This window comes from Phoenix dactylifera, chromosome 1 (assembly GCF_051530095.1).
Source record: "Phoenix dactylifera cultivar Ajwa chromosome 1, Ajwa_hap1_PhDact_Kaust_v1.1, whole genome shotgun sequence".
Classification (NCBI taxonomy): Eukaryota; Viridiplantae; Streptophyta; class Magnoliopsida; order Arecales; family Arecaceae; genus Phoenix; species Phoenix dactylifera.
The window spans coordinates 72,643,739-72,667,658 of NC_143190.1; the positions used below are offsets into that span (position 1 = coordinate 72,643,739).

Here is a 23,920-nt window from a genome sequence, read left to right on the forward strand (position 1 = left end):
ACTACAAATCTGATCATGATGTTTTAATATTTGAAGTGATAACATTTGTGCAAACAAATTTATATGGAACTTGGTATTGATGTAACCACACACATGATGCTGATCCATCCGATCAGACATTAAATTCCATCAGGATCTCGGAGGTGACAGTGTTTCTAATTCAGGCACTGCACCTTCCATCACCATTTCAGGCTTTGGACATCCAATGATCCAACTAACATCTCTATCTTGCCATTTCTCTGAGTAACTGGAAGCCACGCACAAATGCATGCGTAACATATAATGTTTCCTCTAAACCCAGCTGTTGTCTCGACTTGAATATTGGCTATCTTCAAAAAGGATAACAGCTTTTTAGCAAAAAAAAAAAAAAGGATAACAGCTGCAATGGTGAAATTTAAACACCAAGATTATTGCTCAAAAGCTCTAGTAAACAGCATAACCAGATGAAATGAAAAAAGAAAACAGGGGTGTTAATTTAGATGCAAAATCAAGATCATCGCCTGAAAAGTGAAAACAATAATTGCTGGTCAGTGTCATCTGCAATTTAAATTTAAATGATTCCATACAGAACTTATACACTATACGGTGTAGGGTATAAAAACTACAATTAGGGTATAAATAACTACAATTCAATGCAATGATAGATCTGCAATAAATCCAACAAACTGCAAACCAACTGGATAAAAATCCACATGTTTCTAGGTAATCTTCAATAACCAATGTTTAAAAAAGACAATGACCTATGCTGCCACTGCCTTAAACATTGGCTGCAGTCAACTAACGCCACTTTACAGCGTTTTTCTGTTGTCACAACCAATATCACATAAGCAAACAAAAATAGGCAACAAAAAAAAATTGTGAACCATCCATGCACATGCAACTTACCAGCCATCGTGTGCCTATATCAAAAGAGAACCATCAAAAGTTACAAGTAGCAAGGCATGAACCCCTGATAAATATCAGCATCGCATGAACAGTATTTCTCGATGTTGTCAAAGATTATAAGAATTTTCCAACTGTACTTGATCCTGATACAGCAAGCAGATGGGTTTTCTGCAAGTAACATTCATGCAGACCCTTGCACAACTCTACGTACAATCATATCTCAGTCGATGCTTTGAGGAACAATGTGGATCCTCGATTGTTCTTATGGGAGCAACGAGTTTCTTATCTGAGACAATGTGACCTAACTCTGGAGAAAAAGATGGCAGCTGATTCGAAGCATCAAAATTGAAATCCTTATTTTGTCAACAGTGGTTTCTCAGGCATGCACAGCAGAAGACTTATTTTTTCTTTGACTCTGAAGCCCCCCTTGATCCTATGATATTGCAAACAGGTTGGTCTGGTGATTGAAGCAGGCGAAGTGCAGGATGAACTTTGAGGTCTCGCATTAACAATTTCTGGCCCACATCCAACTCACTTATATCAACATCTATGTATGGTGGAACGATGTCAGCGGGGCAGAGGTATTTAACTGTCCTTTTTATGGTGTTAAAGTAGGCCCCTGCCAAATCAATATATCATACTGCATGTTAATCATGGATGGAAATTTCAGCATAGAAAGAACCCGCATAAATAAATGATAATTAATAGAAACAGAAAAAATCCAATAATTAGAATTAAAATAATGTTCTTGAAGACAAATATCTGACCGCCACGTGCTATGAGGACATTGAGCTAATGATAAGTGTGTGGCTGGAACAGCAGATATTGCAACGGATTTATTTGCATAAGCTACCAGATACACACAGTTGTACCCATATATAAAGTTAGCAAATTTACTCTTACAGGTGCCATGTACAGATAGAATAAAAGAGGCTGCATATATTTAGTTTACCTGCAGACTTAAGATGGATACTATTCCTGCTGGACATGTTGTAATTTTGTACAGATTACCATAATGCTCATCATCTATAACCTCATATTTTACTTAAGACACAATTTCGGCTATGGCGATAAAATATAGCAAATTTAACATGAGTGTTACAGGCTTCAAATCATCATGCAATATTAATTGTAGAAAACCTAATGGTCTTTTGTGCTTTCAAAGTAGTATTGAGCAAAATAAGAATAAATTGCAGCAAAGATAAATCATTAAATCCAACTTAATAAGCACTGCCTTCAACTGCAGAAAAAAGGACGACAGCCACAGGTAATATGAAATAAATCATAATTCTAAATCAAAAAGAACAAAGTGCTCAGCTATGTTCATGTTTTAGAGCTTCAATTTGTAACAGGCTAACAGAAGCAACTGCTATGGATACAAACTTTGTCTGCATCCACTAATTCATAAACACCAGCAAAATTCGACAAAAGATTAAAATGAAAAGATATTGATAAATTTTTTCCTTTCCCTTAGAATTTGATATATGCATTGAAGAAATCAAATCCCACGCAATACAGTGTTGTGAGGAGATTATACTTGGATAATAATCAGTTCTCGAAACAAGGGCTTTCGCTGAAGAATGGCAAAAATAAAGAATGTCACTAGTTCTAGTAATGGTGGAACCAACACCAACTTCCATGTATATAATCAACATAATGCTTTAAAATTTTAAGGAAATGAAAACACATTTTTCTAATTTTCAAAAGCAAGAATTTATTCAACTCAATTCCAAAGTTTTCAGTATGGACGGGTGAAAACCTTCAGAATGCAGCATTTGATTAAATAAATTTTCGGGACAAGTGCCCAAGAAGAAAAAAAAAATACAAGAACTACTTAATTCAGGAAAAGAATTATATTAAAACAAGATATGAAAATAACAGTATGCCATCTGGATCCAGCGCGAACGGAAAAACAAAACCCCAGTCCCTGATAGACACAGAAAAAAATCATTTTTGTCAATTTTAATATTTCTATCTGTTTGTAACCAAAATTTTTCTGGTACCACCCTGGCATATTCAAGTGCTCCTCAAGAAACCTCCATTTGCCGCATATAGTGCATCCATCTATACCACCCTGTTTTCTGTTGGTACTTTCCGCAATTTATCATTCGATCTTGAAGACAAGAACATCACCAGCAGCCAATTTATTTATTTTGGAAGAATTAACAGCAATCACGAAATTGGTCGGTCAACTGTCATCCATTGCCATCACAAAATGCTCATCCAACTCATTAAATTTGCATGTCCTGTAGGACTGACATTCCTCCTACACTATCAGCAACACATGCTTTAGCAAATATTACATGTGATAGTTACATGTATTTTAAAATGGCCTCAATTCCTCCTCCCAACATCCATACATGGCGCATGCCGGTTTCCAACAGTCTATTTGCATCAGCATGACAATGAATAATAAGCATGATGTATGTGCATCACAACATGAGAAATTAAAGGTTAGATGAGAGAACTCAACAGACTAAGACAGTACAACAAGACAAAAGCAATAGTAGCAATAAGTTCAACAAAGAAACAACTATGCAATTAAGAATTGCTATGCATACAGTACAGAGATTGCTAGATTCTGAAATGCATATGAGGAAGTGACACAAAAAAAGAAAGAAGCTTCCGATCTATCTTGTAGCTTCTATTTGCTACCTCTTGTAGTGGTACAAACCAAAAGATGCAAAAGGATTGAATTGCAAGATGTAGGCACAATGTCATGAAGGAAGAACTTGTATCATAGCGGGAAAACACTCGATATACATACATACATGCATCCATACAGGAACTTAACATGTATCTGACACACCAAAACGCTCACATGTCAATGGACTGCTTGGTGGAAGTTCTGATAGCAAGTGCTCAGCCGCCTTAACATGTGAAGGATCAGAATGCGTAAGTGTTAGGAGACATTTGTTCTCTCACTCACATGTCTTATTCGACAACCGAGTAGCAAACTCTCTTTCTGATCCAAAAAGGAATAAAAGGTTCTTCTAATACATGTTCCATTTAATAGTATACCTGCTATAAAACATCACCCCCTCCCTTTTCAAGAGAAGGTCTATTTCAATTTTAACAAAGAAAGAACTAAAATGAAAGATAATAATATGACAGGATCTATAAATTATGGCAAATTGTGACATGATAGTAAGCAATGTTTGAATATCACATGAATGTTGTGTTTTAAGCGACCAAGAAAATGAGATGCATTAGATTTCTAAATCATATAAACATAAAAAAAGTAAGTTCAATGTATGATCTTATGTAGCATACCTCTTCTAAGTCCAGGGGATGCATCTTCTCCTCTAAAGACAAGAGGAACATCTATTTTCAGTAATGCAGAGGAAGGAGCTCTCATGAACGTCGCGTTAAGAGGCGCATCAGTGCCTGAATGAAGATGCAACTAAAAAATGCCCAAAACGACGCATCATCAGATAAAATGAACAAGCACTATAGTAGCGTGTCACCTTCCACATTGTTTAAATAATAGCATCAGCTTTCTCGGTTTCTAAGAGAGTAACTCGACAAAAATAAGCAACTCTGGTGAATTTACTAGTAGAGAAATTGAGAGCAGTGAGGCTTTTAGCAGGAAATGGAATGAAAAGATAGAAACTAAATATGTCTAGACCGACAAGTTTTTAATACCACTTTCGAATCGATTCTCATTAATTCTCTGCATCCAAAATATTGCCTGAATAATTTCGATCTCTACAGCTCTTCCTTTACGTTCCAGTAATTCGAAACACAAAGATCATCAAGTAAAAAAAAAACTACTAAAAACAAACTTGCAACCATAGGAAACCCCATAACCGACTTCAATTTACATGTTCATTTGATTCGACCTCATGAAGTCATGGCCAACTAAAATATACTTGGCTGATATAACATTAAAGCCTATAGTTAAGCGAAAACACAGATAAAGCAAGAAACTAACCAAGAATTAGGTCATAAAGGGCCGTGATACCTTTCGAGGCAAGACTCGAACTTTCTCGATGATGTCCCCAGCTCCCAACTCGGAACGAACCTCGAGCTCGAAGAGGCGGGCGAGAAAGAAGGAGCGGCCGAGGTGGCCGACGAGCTTGCGTATCTGCTTGGCCTGGACCGAGATGAGAAGCTTGTTGCCGCCCTCCTGGCCGTTGGCCTGCTCGAAGACGATGCTCGGCACGCGCCCCACCTTCCGCTCCTTGGCCGCGATGTTCTTCCCAGAACTCGACCGGGGGATCGCCAGGATCGTCTCATTGTACTTCGGGTCCGGCCGCGGGAACCCCTCGAGGTACTCCAGCGGCGCCTCCGTCGGATCCCACGGGGCGACGGCGGCGGCCGCCGCCTGCGAGAATGGCCGCATATGGACGAGGGCTCTTAGGGTCCTCGGAGAGCGGGAGAGCCACATCGGAGGAGGAAATGGGCACCGAGTTCCGGCACCGGCGGCGGTGGCGGCGGGAGGCGAGGTTGGGGGAAAGAGGGAAGCGCTCGTTAGGTTTTAGAATGGGGTTAATCTGGCGTATTTATTGTTATTGCACTGATTTTCCGGCCAGGACAAGGGAAGACCTTCGAGATTCGTGAGCTCAGGCTCGTGAAATGGGCTGGAAGGGAAGCCGACTCGGGTCCGAGCATTTGGGATGGGCCGACTTTGTTGGGATGGGGTCCAGCCTCATTAAAGGAAATCTAATAAAAATTTAAAAGTTACTGAAAACTATATTTAATTTTTAGTATTATGTGTTTTATATAAAGAAGGAAAGTAGTATTGGTTTCAACATGGTATAAAAAAACTTTTTAGCCGCTTCTTAGAAGTTTTTTTTTGCAATAATAATAATAATAATAATAATTACAGTAGAAAACTTATTTTGCGAATAGTTTTAAAATTTAATTATTTGAAGTATAAAAAAATTAATTTCGCCGACCACAGTGGGAGTCGAACCCACGACCTTTTGATCCGAAGTCAAACGCGCTAATCCACTGCGCTATGCGGTCTTCCAAGAGGACTGCACTGACGATACTTGTTAAATATATTGTTCACTGCATAGAATCCTCCAAGTTGAACTTATATTCATAAATATTCAAAAATAGCTTGAAGTAAGCCGGCCCAAATCTTATATTTAAGATCTTTTTTTTCTTCCTATAAAATTCGGATCGGTCTACTCTAAAGTTATTTTTAGATATTTATAAATATAAGTTTAACCAAGCTTATAATTCTACGGCTTTGTCATTGTGTCGCCTAACCTTCAAATTTTATAAAATTTTCAGCCCAATCATCCAAATAACCCTAACCAATGCCTTGAAGCACCTTCTGTTCATCTTGACTCCAAGTTCTACAATTCTTTTGCATGTATCAACAAGTACATGCATAGCATGGGGGCAGATGCCCCATCCAAACTGAGTTTAAGAACTCCCTCTCCGATCTAGTCATGTTTTCGATGTTCTTTTGTTATTTTTAGGCCTCTAATAAGAATCATGGTCTAACTCCAAGCCTTTTACGTCATATACAGATATTGACGATAATTCTGCATGCGATTAGCCAATCTACCTCGAGTCGAGAAAAATATCTAAAGGAAAAACAATAGGATAAGAAAGGAAGAGAAAGCAGATACCCATTTCTAAAAGTTTTCATTAAAAGAAAAGACCATGAAGAACACAATTCCTAACCCGGATCATGCAAGGAGGAGGAAAAAAGGTTAATCTCTAATCCAAGCTGTTGAAGAACACAATTGATTTTACCAGCCATATATGTACTTCTGTAGCACACATTTAATAAATTCGAACTTGTATCACAACATTTTTCATTAAATATCGTTCTTAAAGTATACATTTATATGAACACGCCCACTTCCATCTTTGGTTGGATCACGTGCATGCGTATAAGCTATGGTTGGATATTAAGTTCTGAAACTTCGAATCGTATTCCTTCCACCGGGTCCAACCTTGAAGCAATTTGCATGCTAACTCGCTTGTAAACGGCACTGCTCACGAACAAGGCTGCTGTGGAGTTTGCGCCTAATACTCATTGTACTATTAATGGGCATCTACGAGCATCCACCTATCAGGTAATTATACCATGAAACACAGCAACAGATGCACTTGGCTAGCTGCAATAGAATGTCATTCGTTGACCCTTTGTCGGCATCATTAATCACGTTGCCTGTGTTTGGATTTCTGTAAAATTCTCCAGGCATCTTTTCCCAATCTCCCAACCATACCAGAAGAAAAATACCAGTTTACAGCCGTTAAAACTACTTTCTAACCATATCTAGCACAAATACGGAATGCTAAGATCTCATTCATTCACTACTTGTGGCCTCCTACCATTCTGTACAACATAGATAAGAGTGCATAAAAGCCTAGATAATCCCAGCGACATTCAATCTAATTTTAACTACTTGTACATGACCCGAATGAGCATGCATTCTAGCAGAACAAGAGAATCGCAAGACCCAGACAGCAAGAAGAAAAGCACTATTGGCTTCAACATGATTCAGTGAGAATGTATTTTAACTTGCGAAGGCTATGTCCATGGGTCTGGAGCATAGAATTTTCCCTTCAGCCATCAAACAAGAACTGAAATTTCTGGACTTATTCCAGGTACAAAGTGCTGAAGGTTGTTTCCCTGTCATTGTGGCAGAGAGGAAATGTGAGCGAGGGCAATCAACAAGGTTCTCATCCCTGATACCGACCAGCTCAATCACTTTCTCCAAAGCAAGCCCCATTTAGCATAGCAAAGGCAAGGTTTGAAACTTATGTATATCAGGACTTCTTAAGTCTGGCGTGTATTGTAAGATTTGCAGTTGAGGCATTTTTGAGCAACTACATGGGATTGGACGAGTGAGTTTGCTCCACAGTCGTTGCACAGGATGCCAACCTGCACTTACCAACATATCCATCTGTCAGTACAACAGCAGTTTAACCCAAAGATAAGCAGGCAGAAAAAAAAAATGATTTACAACATACAAACTAAAAACCTTAGGTGAACTCAAAAGCTAGATCCAGCCACATATGCGTATTGAAGATTTTACCCAAGGAAATTAAAGCATGCCAAATCTTAAAGCAAGCAATTAACATATGATGGATCACAGAAGCAAACTTGACCACCAATTCAATTCCCTACCCTTACTATAGAGCTCGCATATCAACATACTTGCTTAGAAGTTCATTTTCCAATGCAATTGTGTAAACAATTTAATAATTGCAAATTTTCCTGTGCAAATGTTGAAAATAATAGCAATGGTTGGCAATGATGATGGAAAACCCATTAAGGTATGTATATAGAAGAATAGCACAAACAATCTTCAAAGCTTCTACCTGAAAACTATAGCTCTTATAACAAGCACGCCCCTAAGAACAAGACATGGGACAATTTTTTTTCTTTCTGATATTGATATTGAATTAAAGAAATGAAATGCTACCAATTGAAGTTCATTCTTTTTTTTTTTCTTTGGTACATAAGTTCATTCTTTCACTCAGCAGCGTAACCATGACAAATATAGAACAAAGTTTCAAAAACAATGAGTTTAAGCAAATATCAAGTAGTGAAAACTAACCATTTTGTTATGGTAAGATTCAGGCATCGGAGTGGCTGCTATCTCAATATCCAATTTTTCCCATACTTCCGACATATTACACACAGACTTGGAACAGAGGGGGCATGCATACCTGAAGCATTTTTTTTTCTCTAGTCAGAAATTGCAGAACTCCAAAAATAACATCGGAAAATAAATAAACACAGAGAAAAAGGAACATTGAACATACTGCAAGTGCTGCTGCATTTCCTTCAAACAGTGCACATGAATGGTGTGGCCACACGGCAAGACACTGACACCATTTGTGGATTCAAACAGATACTGTGAACCATGACAATGTTATTACTCAACCTTGGAAAGATGAGTAGTCCTATCTGGAAGATTAGGTGGAAGTTTCTTCCTTGTCTATGGAAGAGTGAGCAGAAAAACCAGAATCTCACCTCAAAGCATACAGGGCAATTATGATGCATTGCTCCTTCCACACATGGATGGCTGTTCTTTAATATGATTGAATAACAACACCCTACAATTTGAACAAAATAAAGGGCAGGGGAAAAAGAAATCAGAAACAGATGTTGGCCAAGGAGCAAAAAACAAGATATGGTGAATAGCATATGTTCCATGCACATAAATTGAACTTAGTTCATGGTGCTGAATGGAAGATCAGTCTATGGAGTCAAAATGAATGCAACAGCCATAGATGTGCCTTTCACTAAACAGTGACAATATAGAGTACTGCTGCACAGTACAGCAATTCACTACTAGGAAACAAAGATGGTCAAAAAGATGTTTAATGTTGTAGCTATGCTGCACTAGTACAGCAAATCTTATGCAGTGATCATCATAGTGGGAAAAGCCTAAGAGCTAAAGGAAACCGTGGAGAAGACATCAGAGAAGTTTAAACTATCTGGGATACAATTACTGAGAGGATGTTGGGACCTTATTGAAAAGAATAATATGTAAAACTAAGACCAAGCATATGGGTCGCAGCCTGGTAGCTTTTTAAAAAAAAAACAAAAAGGTTTAGTAACATTCTTTCCTCCCGATATCAGGAAGATAAAATATCCCTTTAACAGCTTCCATGTAAAGGGACTCCAGAAAGAGCCAGAGGAGATGGCCAAATACGGAACCAAAACTTAAAGTGATGAAACTAGTGGCTAAGAAAAAAGAAATTATCCTAGAAAATATAAAGATCAGGGGCAATACCACATATATAGCAATGGAAGAAGTTTTCCCGCCCACCAATCCTGTCAAAAATCAAGATTTTCATGTCATAAATATAAGAAAAAAAATATGTTATCTTGATCCCAAATAACCACACTATTCATGAACAAAGTATTAGCAGTTAACGGATGGTGAGAACAAACCTGCAGATTCCACAACCACTGCAGTGGAACTGTTCCCTTGATGTCTGAAATATTAAAAGTAAATGTCAAATACAGATATAATAGGGAAAAAACCTCCGACATTACAGGGTGGGAAAAAAAGAGGAGGAAAGAGAACTCTCAAGATGCAATTTGCTTACTGACATCATCAAAAAACTTGCAATTCTCACAGAAATATTTCCCCATACATACACCACAATTGACGCACACTTGCCGAACCTGTTGACAATGCATGCAAAGGACACCAAAAGATGACATGATCAGCTAATGCTGTGGAAGGATCATAAATTAGTACTGAAAATAAGACATTGAAGGAAATTATAGATTAATAAAAGCTGCCTCATGTTTGCAAACATCTTGACAACAAAATATATAGATACTAATTCTACTTATCCTTAGATGATGCCACAATGCCAGTAACACAAAAGAGAATGATGTATGAAAACCAGCCTGTGACCGGTACTTGCCTCTTGTTCAGTAAAGCACAATGAACATATGACCTGGCATAGAAATTACAAAGTCAAGCTAAATGCTTCAGTGAAATTATAAAAATCATAAAAATTATTTCATGTAATAATATGGCAATATGGAAATCCCACCTGTTGCACTTCATGCCGCGGAAGGTCATGTCTGTGCTTCCTTTCAACATTAAGTGAGTTCTGCCAAATCAAACGAGTGAGTGTTGGTCTTTCAAATGTTTATCCACTGTCATAATAGTATGATATAAATTAATAAAATAAATGAAATTTTGTGTAGAAAGAAACCATTAGGACTACCGTACAATAGCTTACTTGATCGAACAACAAGCTTTTAGTAAAGGAAATACACCTTTCATACGGATATTGAATTCAAACAATGCACATCCATAATTGCAGACATTGTGAAGAACGAAAATCTTTTAAGCAATTAGTTGACAAACATTGCATGCAAGTTAACTTGGGGGAAAAAGAAACCGTAAATGAAGCGCCCGTTTTCAGAAAAAATGAATGAATAAAATCAAATGAAGGAAAAACAAACTTTTGTGAAACATTTTTATCATACTTCTGATATGTTCTTAATATCAGATAGCATGAAAAATGACACATAAAAATACAAAAAAATGATGCAAGAACAAGTTATCAAACAAGTTAAACCTAGGAAAAAAACAAAAGAACAAAAACAAATCTATGTAAGTGAGGTCTATAAACTACTGTACAACCAGCCAAGGTGATAAACTACCTGATTGCAGTATCCTGGCCCCTGGGTTCAATGTTTTAACTCCAGATCCAGGTACATACAATAATTTGAAAGATACAATACAATCCTAGATCAGATAAAGGCATATTCCAACTGCAGCTTACTATAAAAGTCTATTAATGTATAAACTAACAATTTTGCACCAAAAATATATGTGGTAGCATCCCCACCGTTTTGCTCACAAAAAAAAAGGAAAAAATCATATGACTAAACAAACTGGAATTCTTCAAAACCTATCCAAACAGAAACTGATAGGCTGACCTTTGCCTCATTGTGGCAGTGTCGGCAATCAAAAATCTCATTGCAGCAGGGAGCTCGAATGCGGCATCTTCGCCAATAGTGTGAACATCTGCAAGAATTAAGAGCCCAGAGTTAGAACCATAGCCTAATCAAAAGGCCATAGGGCAATATCAGGATCAGGTTAAATAAGAAAGCATGTTGCATGATCCATGATACACATCATTTGCCATAGAACTAGCTTCCAACATGATGCAACTCAAACCCTTTCAGCCAATATCTTGGCTTAATTTAAATGATCGGAGAAAAATTGCTTGGAACAAATAGGGAAAAAGGAGAGAAATAATTAATGAAATAAGCATACCCATATTGCATGAGTCCCTTATCTAGTTTCTCAATAACTGCAGAGTTCAAACCATCTGTCACTTCTTCACTCATAATGCAGTTTTTACTAGATGACTCATTGCATGTAGTGGCAGTCTGCAGTTTGTTATCTTGCCCATTTGAATTGTGTAGGTCACAAACAGGAGACTCCGAATGACTGAGCAAATCCTCCATCTAGTCTCTATTTTCCACTGCTAAGTTAACTATGACAGCTCAACTAGAAGAATTGAAACACCTGCAAATTTGAAGATATTTAGTGAAATAATTCTAAATAGATCAACCAGTAAGTCTCCCGGTTCAATCAGGAAAACACTGCATGATATTGTTGGTTTCTTGAATTCTGCTGTAGACCAGTTCATATCATCAAGCACACAATCCAAGGAATGTTGAACAGCTCCAATCAGCATAACTCCAAGAGATGGATTCATCAGAACAAGCACAGCTATAACGATCCATCTAATAATATTTATGCTGCCACTGAGGGACCATCAAATCTCCAGCTGTAAATAGTAACCACTAATTAATGATCACTTTCTCGCTCGTAGTAGTCAGAAAACCAAATCAAACAAAAGTGTGCACCAGCAACAGACTCGCCCCAGTTTCTGGTAAGAACAATACACCACAGCATCAAATGCAAAAAAGAAGGAAAACAATGATATGGTTCTATGAAAAGATGGTGCCTACCTCATCCTTCCACCAGCTTCATCTTCAACAAAACGTGTTATTGTTGAACATCAAGCATATGTCTTCCAATTTCGCCCAAACTCTCCTATTGAGATGGTTTGCCTGGAACCATCATGCATTCTTCTTCCTCTTGATTACCTTGATTTTCTAATATTTTGCTGATGATCCTGGAGCCTAACTACTCCTACCTGACAAATTAATGACCCCAGGCATCTTCATCACCATGATGTTGTGGCAGCAAAACCTGCAGGTGGTTCTCTGTACTTGTCCATTCAAACTGATGGGCATAACTCCGGTATACAAATAATTATGAAAGCAATGAGTATCCGAAGAATTTCTCTCCATGTAACTGAGGCTTTGCGTGCAGTTTAAAATGGCTCCACAGTGCATGAAAAGTGTTTTTTTCTCAAGTCTAAGGTTCTACTATAAATATATAGCAAGAGAGCATTACTATCTATTTCAGAAAATCTAAGTATTATTTGGATGTATTTGAGGCCCTTTGAAGCAAGAAAAAATTCCCTAATTTTTTCCTTCATTTCTAGAAGTATGGATAGCATATTAGCCAGACATACTGTTAGTCAATCTCAACAATATCCATTCGTCACAGCAAACTAGAAAACTGAAATGTGATTCTATTCTTGTTCGATCTGACATAACATCTCAACATTAAGACCATAACTGCTGGACATGAAAAGAAGCATAAGAGGAATCTGATAAGCCCTCTGTTTAGTATCTTAATCAGCAAAACTAGTTCTGCTCAAAAACTCATAAAGAGTCTCCGGGATGTGACAGCCATTTCTGCTTAAATATCTAACTTAATTTAGGCCCTGACTTCTCCACAAGTGAGGTCTATTTGTTCTGGATTAGCTACATCACACTTTAAAAGAACACTTGAGACAAGAGGCCAACACTAAATTTGTTATGACCAACAAAAATTACACAAAATAATTGAAGAAACAAAAAGCTTCAATGAGTTCATGAAATAAAGAAACAGAATAATTACTTGATATACTAACAGTCTCGAAAGATATATCCTATAAAAGAAAAGAAAATAAGAGAAAGCCCCAAAATCCTCTTTTGGTGCAAATCATCTACGACAATGGGTGTCTGAAATTCCTAAATCCTGGGTATATGCAGACAGCTTATTGTTTGAGAATAATGTAACTCCCAGCTGTTACATGAGTTAGCAGGAGAAAGAAGAGGGGGGGGGGGGGGGGGGGGGGGTAAGTCTGCAAAGGGAAAAAATGGTTAGTCTATGATAATGATTCAAACTCTTGGCTATATAAACCCAGCACATATCAAGATGTAGAATATTCCAATAGCTTGGGCTGTGGTCCTTTTATCCTTGCCTGTCCAGTCTGTTACATATCAATACTTTTAGTACTTTGATATTAAAGAAGCTGGAAACTTCCTTGGTCAAGGGACACAGACAACATCAAATTTTCTTGCAAAACATTTCTACTCATCATGTTGGCTTCTCCAATCTATAGAAATAATCTGGTCCGGGTACAATTCTTAAATCAATTTATTTTGCCTATCTATATTCAATAAAACAACAATATTCTTATAATAAAATATAACTAAGCATCAATAATCTCACCTGTCAATCTGTAACATCCAAAATTCCTAGCCCTCAAAAGAATTTTATACTATTCCACAACTCACTTCTAGAGAAACACTATACAAGAAAGATTCATATTATAGGAGGAAATAACAAAAGGATATGGTTTAAGTCATAGGGATTCCCCGAATTTGCATAAAATTATCTCAAGCAAGGCTCATATCTCATCTTATCACTACAAAGATATCCTGGAGAAAACAATTCAATAAACAAACTTCAACTTAAAAAGATCATCACCAAACCACCGAAACATATAGTAACAGATACAATCTGATGCAAGAGTGTAGTTTCTACTCAATAGAATATAAACCAAAAAAAAAAAACCCTCCAGTCATGAAGTCAATCTACTGCCAGTTTCGACAATAACTCCAAACTAGTAATCAAACTTCAAATCTTAGAGAAACACTTCATGCATGATTTAAGATCAACAGATATACGTAAATATTAAAAAAGATGAATTACCAAAAAAGGGATGGCCTATTTCCAAAAAACACAAGCACTGACATTAATGGTTTCTTCTAAGAATCATTCAAGCACAGAGCAAGATTCAAGAAATCAATAATTTTCGCCGAAACACTACTAATCACACCAAGGAACTTAATGTTCCGAATATTACGTAGTTCTGAACAAAGAAAACTCAAATCATGACTAATCCATCTATAGACCCTAAAATCTGAAAGATCTAGCAACTAACGTGAATAATCCAAAGCATTGAGCCAAAGAAAACCAACCGTTCATCAAAAATTAGGATAATAATTTACCTAAGCCCTCCCAAAAAGAACTAAAAACAAGATATAAGATCACGCGACCAAGAAAAAGGATGATAAAGAACTGCAAGACCGAACGAACTTTTCTTCCGTAATCGCAGTCCTATGGAAGAAGAGAGTGAGAGGGATCAAGATCGCCTTGGCTTCCTCGTTCTTGAAGAGGATCGAGAAGAGAACGGGAAAGGAGAGAGACTCGAAAAAGAGGGTTAGGGGTCTTGGGTTTCAAGACGGTTGGGGGATGGCAACCGGTTAGCGCGTCCCGCTTCCAGAATTCTAGGGGCATGGGTTGCGCGTTTCATTTGGACAGAATTACGGCCTGCCCCACCGAAACTCCAAGCATATGTCGGCATGAGTGGAGGGCATAATGGGAACTAAAATGTCTGAAAAAAAAGAAGCCGACCAAGTACCTTTTCGGTGATCTGCCCTAAAAGATGGTATAGGTAATTATACTTTGCCATGCACGGCATTCAGCATATCTCAAAGGGATGGCAAAGCTATCATCCGTAGCTTTCCATAGCTGCCGTGGGACCCGATGGGGAGTTTTTTTTACTTAAAAAACGAAAAAAAGAAGGGACAGAACAAGTGGACAACTCCACTTGCGTAGCAAGCCTCACTCGACATCTGTCCACTGAAAAATATTTGATACGGATAAAATATTTTTTACTTATATTCTCTCCATCCGTGATAGAGTACTATCAGCGTGGCAGTCCTATCTTCATGTAGGTGGACGGAGATTTTAGGATTAGAGAATAAAATTTTAAAAAAATGAATGAATTGCATCAAATAAAATTATAAAAATTACTCTTTTATATAAAACAATTTTTTAATTTAAAAAATATAAAGAATTATATTATCTAAATTGGATTTAGAACAAATTTTATTACTATGGGTCAGTTAAAATCCATTCCATTCCCTTCGACTTAGGTTGAATATCAAATAGGGCGATGTAAATTGCCATTCTTAAATATTTCAAAATTGCTTAATTATTTATCTGAATTAAATGAAAATAAAAAAAATTGAAGTTTAGATATTATCTAATTAGCATATTATTATGGCTTACGGCATTTTATTTTTCTCATAATATTTTGATAAGATTTGATCATATATGTGCCGTGCATGCTTTCCTTCGTGGACGTGGCTGGACAGCTATGATCGCTGGCCATCGTACCATTTCTCTGTGTGTTTTTTTTTTTTTTTTTTGCCTGTAGGGTACCATTTACTTGTGTTGTTTTCTTCTGCCGTAGGATACCATTTCTTCGTTTGACGGGAGATTTCCGTTTGGGTTTACGTATGATTCTTGGTTTATAAAAAATATAAAATTATGAAATACTGTGGCTTGTAGGTGAAAATATCATGCTTCCCAATAATTGTGAACCGTTACTTTCAAACATAAGATATCCTGAATTTGGTATCGAGATGAACACAGGTACGATGTTTACGCTGAAACTAAAACTAGAAATGGATAAAGTATCCATAAAATTTATTCTATTCATATTCGAATCGATTTAAAATTATACTGATGCCGGACAGCAGGAAAAGAAAGAAAGAGAGAGAAAGAGAGAAAGAAAGAAGAAAGAAAAAAGAGAAGAAAATGAGAGAAGAAGAAATAGTGAATGAGAGAGAAGAAAGGAGGAAAAAAGAACTAGGCTTCCCACTTAGCTCTGCTCAGGTTTCACATACCAGCGCTAAAGAAAGAAATTTAAAAATTTTATTCATAGTGATGGGGGGCGAAATAGATCGTCCTGCCCATAACAAAAGGGCCACCCAATTTCGGCCCAATAGACACCACCGCCAGCCAGACGGAACTTCGGTCCGGCCCAGAACTAGCCCGACCTCGGACTTCTTCGAAAGTTCCTTTGACCTCGGATATTTGCCGACTCGCCCCGATCAAGCTCGGGGCACCTCCTATATCACCGACTCGCCCGACCATATCAGGTCGTGTATATAACATAGCATACATGAGGCTCCCTATGGCTGAAGCATAAGGAATCTTGCTCATATGTTAAATCTCTTCAGATGTGTTGGAGCATATCTTTTTGAAGAGATGAATCTTATGCCTAAGAGGTAGAAGACCCCATTTTAGAGTTTTCTATACTGAACCTTTTCAGCACCTCCTCTATGTACATTTTCTGTGATAGGCCAAGCATCCTCTTAGATCTATCTCTATAGACTTTAATTTCTAAAATATAGGATGCTTCCCCAAGGTCTTTCATGAAGAATTCTTTAGACAACCAGAACTTGACCGAAGTTAGTATGGAAATATCGTTCCCAATCAGAAGAATGTCATCCACGTACAATATGAGAAATACGACAGCACTTCCATTAACTTTCTTATAAATATATAGTTCCTCTTCGTTTTTAATGAAATCAAACGATTTGATCGCATCATTGAAACGAGTATTCCAACTCCGAGATGCTTGCTTTAGTCCGTAAATGGACTTTTGCAGCTTACAGACTTTTGTAGCTTACAGACTTTTGCAGCTTTATATAGATATCTTCCCCAAGATATCCATTTAGAAAAGCAGTTTTCACATCCATCTGCCAGATCTCATAATCATGATATATTGCAATAGCAAGCAGTGTTCGGATGGACTTCAGTATGGCCACAGGTGAAAAAGTCTTCTGATAGTCACTGCTTTCGCACTGACTATACCCTTTCGCCACTAGCCTTGCCTTATAGGTCTCTACCTTTCCATGCGAACCTATCTTCCTTTTGTAGATCCATTTACAACCGATATGTACTATACCTTCTGGTGGATCTACTAAGGTTCAGACTTGGTTGGAATGCATGGAGTCTATTTTTGACTTCATAGCTTCCAGCCATTTCTTAGAATCGATGTCTAACATCGCCTCGTTGTAGGTATTGGGATTCTGTATATGTTCCCTATCTCCTATGAGTAACATTTTCTCAGTATCCTCTATAAGCATACCTAAGTATCTTTCAGGAAGATGGGAGATCCTACTAGATCTACAAGATGGAGGAGGTACTATATGTACTGGCTCAGTATGAATAGGTTCTGTAGGTTCCATAGCTCGTTGCTTTACAAAGACTTTCTCTTCAAGTTCAATTTTCCTCCCACTGCCTCTAAAAATTCTTGATGCTTTTCGCAGTTTAAAAGGGGACATTCTTCAGACCGACCTCCTAAGCGAGGAGACTTTGATGAACGTCGGCCTGAGCTCGGCGCATCCTGAGGGTAAGGGTGGTTATACTACTCATCCTTTTGTTCTGTCGTCCTTCGTTTCGTTTATTCTTTCTTATTCTTTTTCTTCCCCCCTTCTTTTTAGGATTGGTCTGAGACTTGAGTTTCTTTTTCTTTTCAGAAATCGCAGGGATGGTGTCCAGCAACGAAGCCCTCCTCGCTAGGTACAATAAAAAAGCAGCCGAAGCTGGTGGAGCTCGTCCCTTACCTAGGAAGAAACCTAGGCCGTTCTTGACTTCGGACTCTGCGGAGGTCGGGAAGCTTGAGGCTAGGACTTCCGACCTCGTTCGGAAGAACAGCAAGAAGAAGGTTGGGGAGCTCAGATCGGAAGGAGCCCCCCCGCCCGCCGCCGAGCACGTGGCTTCTACTGAGGCCGCAAGGGAACCAGCGGCCCGTGCTTGCCCAACCTCGGGCCCTCAAAAAGCCCGCAAGGTCGTCCGTCTGCGGCACTCGGGTCCTGAGCCGGGCAGCAGTCTCGAAGTCCAAAGTTCTTTATGTGCTCCCCCGCCAGGCTCTTCAAGGCTCAAACCCCCGAGCTCTTCAGGACTCAACACCCCGAGCTCTTCAGGGGTTGAGGATTGTTTCGAGAGAAGGCCCTACTCCCCTACATGGCTGGTTTTTGAGGACGACTCGGCCCTCCATAACAGCGAAGTTGCTCGCGAGGTCGTCCGTTGCGCGCAGCTTCCAGCTGACCGAGCCAAGCTCGAAGTCGGCGAGATCGGCAATTTTATTGACCAGGCCTACTGTTCCGCTGTTCGAGTAAGTTTTTCTCATGTTTTCATTTTTATATCCATCCAAGTTATCAATCTCGGCTAACTTTTATTTTTCTTCCTTACTGCACCTCTACGAAATTGACATGTTACCCTCCGCGGTGGCTGACTATTAAAACTAGGCCCGGAGGAGCCAGAAAGGACAAGAGGTCGCGGAGAAGAGGCTCGCCAAGGCCGAGGCCAGGTGGAAGGAATCCACCACGAGGGCGGAGGCCGCCGAATCTGAGCTTAAGTTCAAGGCTGAGCGCCTTGAGGAAGAGGAAGCCTCGCATGCTCTCACTAGGTCGATACTTCGTGCTTCCGAGGTATGCTTGATCAACACCCAGTCCGAGCTCGCAGGCCAGAAATACAAGGCGAGGATCCTCCGGCTGAAAATCGAGCAACTAGAAGCTCGAGAGAAGAAGGCGATAGAACAAGCTCGGAATGCGGTGCAGATTTTTCGCGAGTTGGCCAATTACCGAGAGGAGCTGGAGGAGGAGGTGGTCGATGGGCTCATTCACGGTTTCGAGGATTTTCGGGCTTAGGTGCTAAGGCTTTGCCCCAAGCTCGACTTTAGCAATCTTCGGCCTCGTTTGTTCGAGGCCGCGGAGGATGATAGTGCGCCTGAGAGTCCCGCCCCTATGGTCATCGAGGCCGAGACCGAGATGGCTCCTGAGGTCGCCTGCGAGATCCCATTTGAAGAAGCTTCAGAGAGTGCTCCTAGCGGACTGCCCTAAGGCCGGTGCCGAGGTCGCCACTACTTCCGAGGCGGCCTGAGATTCTGCCTTCTTCTTTTTTTTTATTGTCGTTTGTAAATGAGGTTGGCCGCTAAAACCATTGTACGGCTAAACGGGCCGACCTCAGAGTTAGTGTCTTTGTACTTAGCCTCAAGGCTTTTTATCAATGAAATATATGTTTTCTTCATCTAGTATAAATTTTATTGCATTTTCGGACTTGTCTCTACTTGTGTTTTCGATGAAACTTTGTCTTTGATCATTTGGGCAAGACTTCACGCGTCGTTCAATTTTGAATCCGATTCCGACGTTTTTCAAAAGATTTTACTAAGTCTCCGGGCGTGGATCTGGTTGTAGTGCGGGCTTAAATCAAGCTGTTATTCGGCCGTTGCAATCGTGAGCTATTACGGGCTTGAATGCCCTTCAATCCATAGTCTCTGCCCTAGACATCTTAAATCGTAGTCGGATTTTCACTAGGTAGTACCTGAGGTCGAGGGAGCTTTAGCTCGAGGTTGACTCATGTTGATTCAAAGATTGATTTTGATGATCACAAAATCTTGAAGTATAATTACTAATGGTTGTGTTGCAAGAAGAAAAATAATTTGTTTTGCAAGGAATATAGCAAGTTGGAAGAATGCAAGAAGACCTCAAAAGTTCTCAAAAAGTTGGAAGAAAGCCATACTTCATTGGCCCAAGTTTCAAGTACAAAGAAATCAAGTTGGAGGGACAATTCTAAAAAAAATTCAAAAGAACAATCCTCGAGTCGACTCTGAAAGCTTAGAGTCGACTCTGGCACTTTAGAGTGCCATGGCACAGCGCTACAGTACTCAAGCCGACTCCAGCTACAGTGCCGAGTCGACTCGCCACAGTGTCGAGTCGACTCGCTACAGTGCCAAGCCGACTCGCTCTCAGTCAGGACAGAAAGCAGTTTTCAGCGCTACAGTGCCAAGTCGACTCCAGCTACAGTGCCGACAGATGTTCCGAGTGGATATGGGTATAAGTTTGGCCCTCTGACCTGAGACCGCAACCTGTGACTAGCAAGCAACTCACTGTACTTTGGTACCAGACTACCTGAATTTCTAATTCAGTGACGGAAGGTCACTGGGTGCAGTCAAGTACTTGCGTAGTCAGTTGTGAGTCAAGATGGAATTGACCCCTCCTAAAAACAGGAGATAATGTCTTGTGATTAATTTAGCAAAACCTTGGCCAGGGTAATCCCAGTGAGGAGTCACGGGATATCTAAAGTTAATCACATAATGGATGTACTAATTATAGGGTTGACAGTGAGCTCTAAGTCATCCTGGCATTAGGAGTCAAAGGGATTGAATTATACAGTAACCATAGTTCAGGGTTCCAGAATATTTGCTTCGCATATATTCGACCTATCCGGACGTCGGGTACCATTGCTAGATGGTCACATCGATTAGTGTAGAAAATTGTTCCTATACTACCGGCTTAGGTTCGAACCTATGAGGTCACACGCATAGAAGATTCCTGATTGATCAAGAAAGCTGATGAATGATTAAGAATCATTCAGGGGTAATTTGGTCAATTTGATTGGCAAATTATCTTATAAAATAATTAAAGTAATTATTGAAGGATTAATTAGTAATTAAATTACTAATAAACTCAATTTGATTGAGTAATTGTGCTAAGGATGAGCCAAATTGAATTGGATTCAAGTTTGGGCTCAATCAGGGTTTTGACCTGATTGGATTAGGTCAGAACCAAAAAGGACTTAAGCTGATCAAATTAATTTTAAATTAATTTGTTCTTAATTGGGGATTGACCTAATTGAATTAGGTCCAACACAAAGTAATAATTCAATTTGATTGAGTTTGCATGAGCCAAAATTGAATTGGATTCAATTTGAGCTCAATCAGGGTCTGACCTGATTAGATTGGGTTCAACCAAATTGCTTTGTTTTAATTCGGGTTTGACCAAATTTGATTAGGTGCAACCCAAGGGGATTAGGCTCAGATGATGTGGCAATTATTGGTGACATGGAATTGGATTTCATGAATTTTAAATAAACCAAAATTATTGCATGGCACATGGACCCATTGCTTGACACATGGCGACATTGTTTGTTATTTGAATTTAAATTCAAACATTAAGCAATGTGTTAAATGATTTTAATCACTCAAACCATCAGCCAAGGTGGCGTCTGAGTTTTTTGAATGGATTAAATTCGAATTTCAAGAGGTGATTTCGAAATTATGAAGTGTTTTACCTTGCCGCATGGATTTCAAATTCCTTCCCTCTTGCACATGTGTTTAAAATTTGAATTTAAATCAGATTTGGTTGAGATCTGATTTGGGTTGTTCCTATTCCTTTGCATGTGCCAACTAAAAGAGGTTTTCTGAAAATAAATTTTGAATTTTGAATGAAAATTCGGAGGTCATTAAAAGGGGTCAAATATGGGCACCAAAAACACATCCATTGCAGCCTTCTTCCTCACCCGCCTCCTCCTCCTCTTCTTCTCCATTTTAGATAGGGTTTTCAAGGTGAATATCTAGAAGATTCAAGATCAGATCTGAGTCCTCTACTTCCCTTACAAACCTCATCTCTATCTGCTTCAAGACGATTGATCAAGAGTTGATTGAATCCCGGCGGGCAGATTTCAGCTTTCAAGTGTTCTGCAGCTGCTAGCACTGTTGCGGAAGAAGATCCTTCAGGACTTCGCGTGTACTTCTCGTAGAGGCCATTTGTGTGCGTGGCTGCGAAGTCAAGAATCAGATTCACAACTTTCATCCATCATAAAAGGTATTAATCTAGCATTAATCATTTATTATGGTGTCAAGGTCTAGGTCCAATTCCCCGAGGTTTTACCCTCTTTTGGGGCTCCTCACGGAGATATCTCCAGAATCCATTCGATGAATATTCGGAGATTAATTGGAATAGAGTTCTTAAGTTTCAGATCTGATAGTTAATCATGCATAAAAGTTTTAGCATAATTGTTTAAACGATTCCGGCATAATCCTATATGTTCTTAAGGTGCTGATTTCTAGATTTGATCTTGTAAGCATGCACGAATTAAATTGTTTGATTCGGTTTTTACGCTGCGTTTTAAAACTTAAAAAGAACTACGTATGGCTTGATCCCCCTTATGAAGGGGTACGTAGGCAACCCGATCAGGTTCAGCCATGGTTTTCAAAAAAAAAAAAAAATTCAGCATGCTAAACACCGAAGAACCTAGGATTCACTTTCAGTGGTATCAGAGCCAAGTTTATGTTTAAACTTTTATGTTTTAATTCTTGCAATTAAATCTGAAATCATTAACATGTTTAGATTAGATCTAAAGTGCTTTTTATGATTGATTTAATTGCTGATTATGTATGATTAAGTAGATCTGAAATTTTGGATGCATATGATGCATGTTTGTGTTACGATTAGTAACATGAATAAATCTGAAATCATAATATTGTTTAGATTAGATCTAAATAAAGTTTATGATTCATATGATCTCTAATTTTAATGAACAAATCAGATCTGAAAATAAAAGTGAAAAAACAAATACATAAGATGTATGTTGTTTGTATTAATTCATGTTGTTATGTATATGTGATGCATGAACATAAAACATAATGACTTAAACATACAAAAACTCAGATCTGAAAATATATTTTAAGAACTGAAAGATTGTAATTAATATGTAATTAAAAAGAAATATGCAATGATCAAAACTTTCATAAGTCTAAACTTAATTGAGAATTAAGTGTTATGAAATAGAATTGTAACTCAATTAATTGACATTGCATAATTCTTTGGGCATATGGGTTAGCTTGAATCAAGTTCTTAGGATTGGGTTAGACCTAAGGTTAGAATCAAACATGGTCTAATTAGAGTTAATTGATCAAATCTAATTAAGTAGTAACTAGATTAGGTCAAGAAAACTCTAGGTTAAATACAATAGTTGTAGATTGATCAATTCCATGTCTTTGATTAGACCAAGATGGAACTTGATTTAGGCTCAGAGGTGTAGCCCGAGTCATTTGAGTAATCAAATCGAAATTGATTAACCAGTCGGTGTCTAAGGTAAGTTTGGCAGTTTTGACCGGTGGTTTTTAATTGGGAGCTACTCGCACTGATTCGTCTTTGTCGAGTTAATGGCATATCCCTTCCACCGATCTCACTTACCTGGCCGACATGGTCAATCACATTTTGATTGGATCACTTAATGATTCGAGTTAGCCCATGCCTTAAGGAAAATCAGTATGACTGATTTAGGTGTCTCCTTAACCGGTTTGAGTCTAATCTGATTTGGTGAAGTCAGTGGGAGAAATTAGACTAACCGGATCTTCTCATCTATCCTAATTATGAAATCCTCTAAAATTATTAGGTCCTTAAAATGAAATGGTTATGGAGATAACTAGGTCATAGCCTCCTATTAAGTTGGGTGATAATGGGTCCAATGTTTTGATAATTATTGGAGGCGCCACACGCCTGGTACTTATCAAGCATTGGAATTGTCATTCAATATATGATGAGTTAAGTGTACCTTCAATAGGCGGTCAGGTGAGCCGA

At 38.6% G+C, this 23,920-nt stretch overlaps 2 protein-coding genes and 1 non-coding gene across 5 annotated transcripts; all 3 read right to left on the reverse strand.

Annotated features, from left to right (window-relative positions):
* Positions 1-677: 677 nt before the first annotated feature.
* Positions 678-5,380, reverse strand: LOC103697155 (Ribosomal protein L25/Gln-tRNA synthetase, anti-codon-binding domain-containing protein). Its single transcript, XM_008778959.6, has 3 exons — positions 4,850-5,380; positions 4,159-4,288; positions 678-1,504 (listed from the first exon to the last, which is right to left on the reverse strand). Exons 1-3 carry the CDS (start codon positions 5,273-5,275, stop codon positions 1,284-1,286), a joined length of 777 nt encoding a protein of 258 aa, XP_008777181.2. The 5' UTR covers positions 5,276-5,380; the 3' UTR covers positions 678-1,283.
* A 402-nt stretch (positions 5,381-5,782) lies between these two features.
* On the reverse strand, positions 5,783-5,856 carry TRNAR-UCG (transfer RNA arginine (anticodon UCG)). The gene has a single exon. It is a non-coding gene; the product is annotated as a tRNA-Arg (tRNA).
* Positions 5,857-7,143: 1,287 nt separating this feature from the next.
* Positions 7,144-15,021, reverse strand: LOC103697156 (putative E3 ubiquitin-protein ligase RZFP34). 3 transcript variants are annotated; one of them, XM_088711553.2, is made up of 12 exons: positions 12,323-15,021; positions 11,619-12,240; positions 11,279-11,366; positions 10,381-10,440; positions 10,249-10,281; positions 9,926-10,000; positions 9,764-9,807; positions 9,603-9,643; positions 8,837-8,919; positions 8,626-8,717; positions 8,418-8,529; positions 7,144-7,738 (listed from the first exon to the last, which is right to left on the reverse strand). In XM_088711553.2, the coding sequence occupies exons 2-12, from the start codon at positions 11,810-11,812 to the stop codon at positions 7,634-7,636; spliced, it is 927 nt and encodes a 308-aa protein (XP_088567679.1). In that variant the 5' UTR covers positions 11,813-12,240; positions 12,323-15,021; the 3' UTR covers positions 7,144-7,633. The 3 variants fall into 3 exon arrangements, with proteins under 3 accessions (XP_088567679.1, XP_088567680.1, XP_088567685.1); XM_088711554.2 differs by having other exon boundaries at positions 11,619-12,138; positions 12,323-15,015; XM_088711559.1 differs by having other exon boundaries at positions 11,619-12,138; positions 14,793-14,918.
* Positions 15,022-23,920: the final 8,899 nt, after the last annotated feature.

What these genes read in the sequence shown, in the direction of transcription:
- LOC103697156 (XM_088711553.2), bottom strand. Translation starts at nt 11,812, where the DNA reads ATGGAGGATTTGCTCAGTCATTCGGAGTCTCCTGTTTGTGACCTACAC. An exon ending in CTTCCATTGCTATATATGTG is followed by an intron (nt 8,920 to 9,602) that starts GTATTGCCCCTG and finishes TTCAAATTGTAG; the next exon opens with GGTGTTGTTATTCAATCATA. An exon ending in ATTGCCCTGTATGCTTTGAG is followed by an intron (nt 8,718 to 8,836) that starts GTGAGATTCTGG and finishes CATGGTTCACAG; the next exon opens with TATCTGTTTGAATCCACAAA.
- LOC103697155 (XM_008778959.6), bottom strand. Translation starts at nt 5,275, where the DNA reads ATGTGGCTCTCCCGCTCTCCGAGGACCCTAAGAGCCCTCGTCCATATG. An exon ending in TTCGAGTCTTGCCTCGAAAG is followed by an intron (nt 4,289 to 4,849) that starts GTATCACGGCCC and finishes GGCATTTTTTAG; the next exon opens with TTGCATCTTCATTCAGGCAC. An exon ending in ATCCCCTGGACTTAGAAGAG is followed by an intron (nt 1,505 to 4,158) that starts GTATGCTACATA and finishes TTGATTTGGCAG; the next exon opens with GGGCCTACTTTAACACCATA.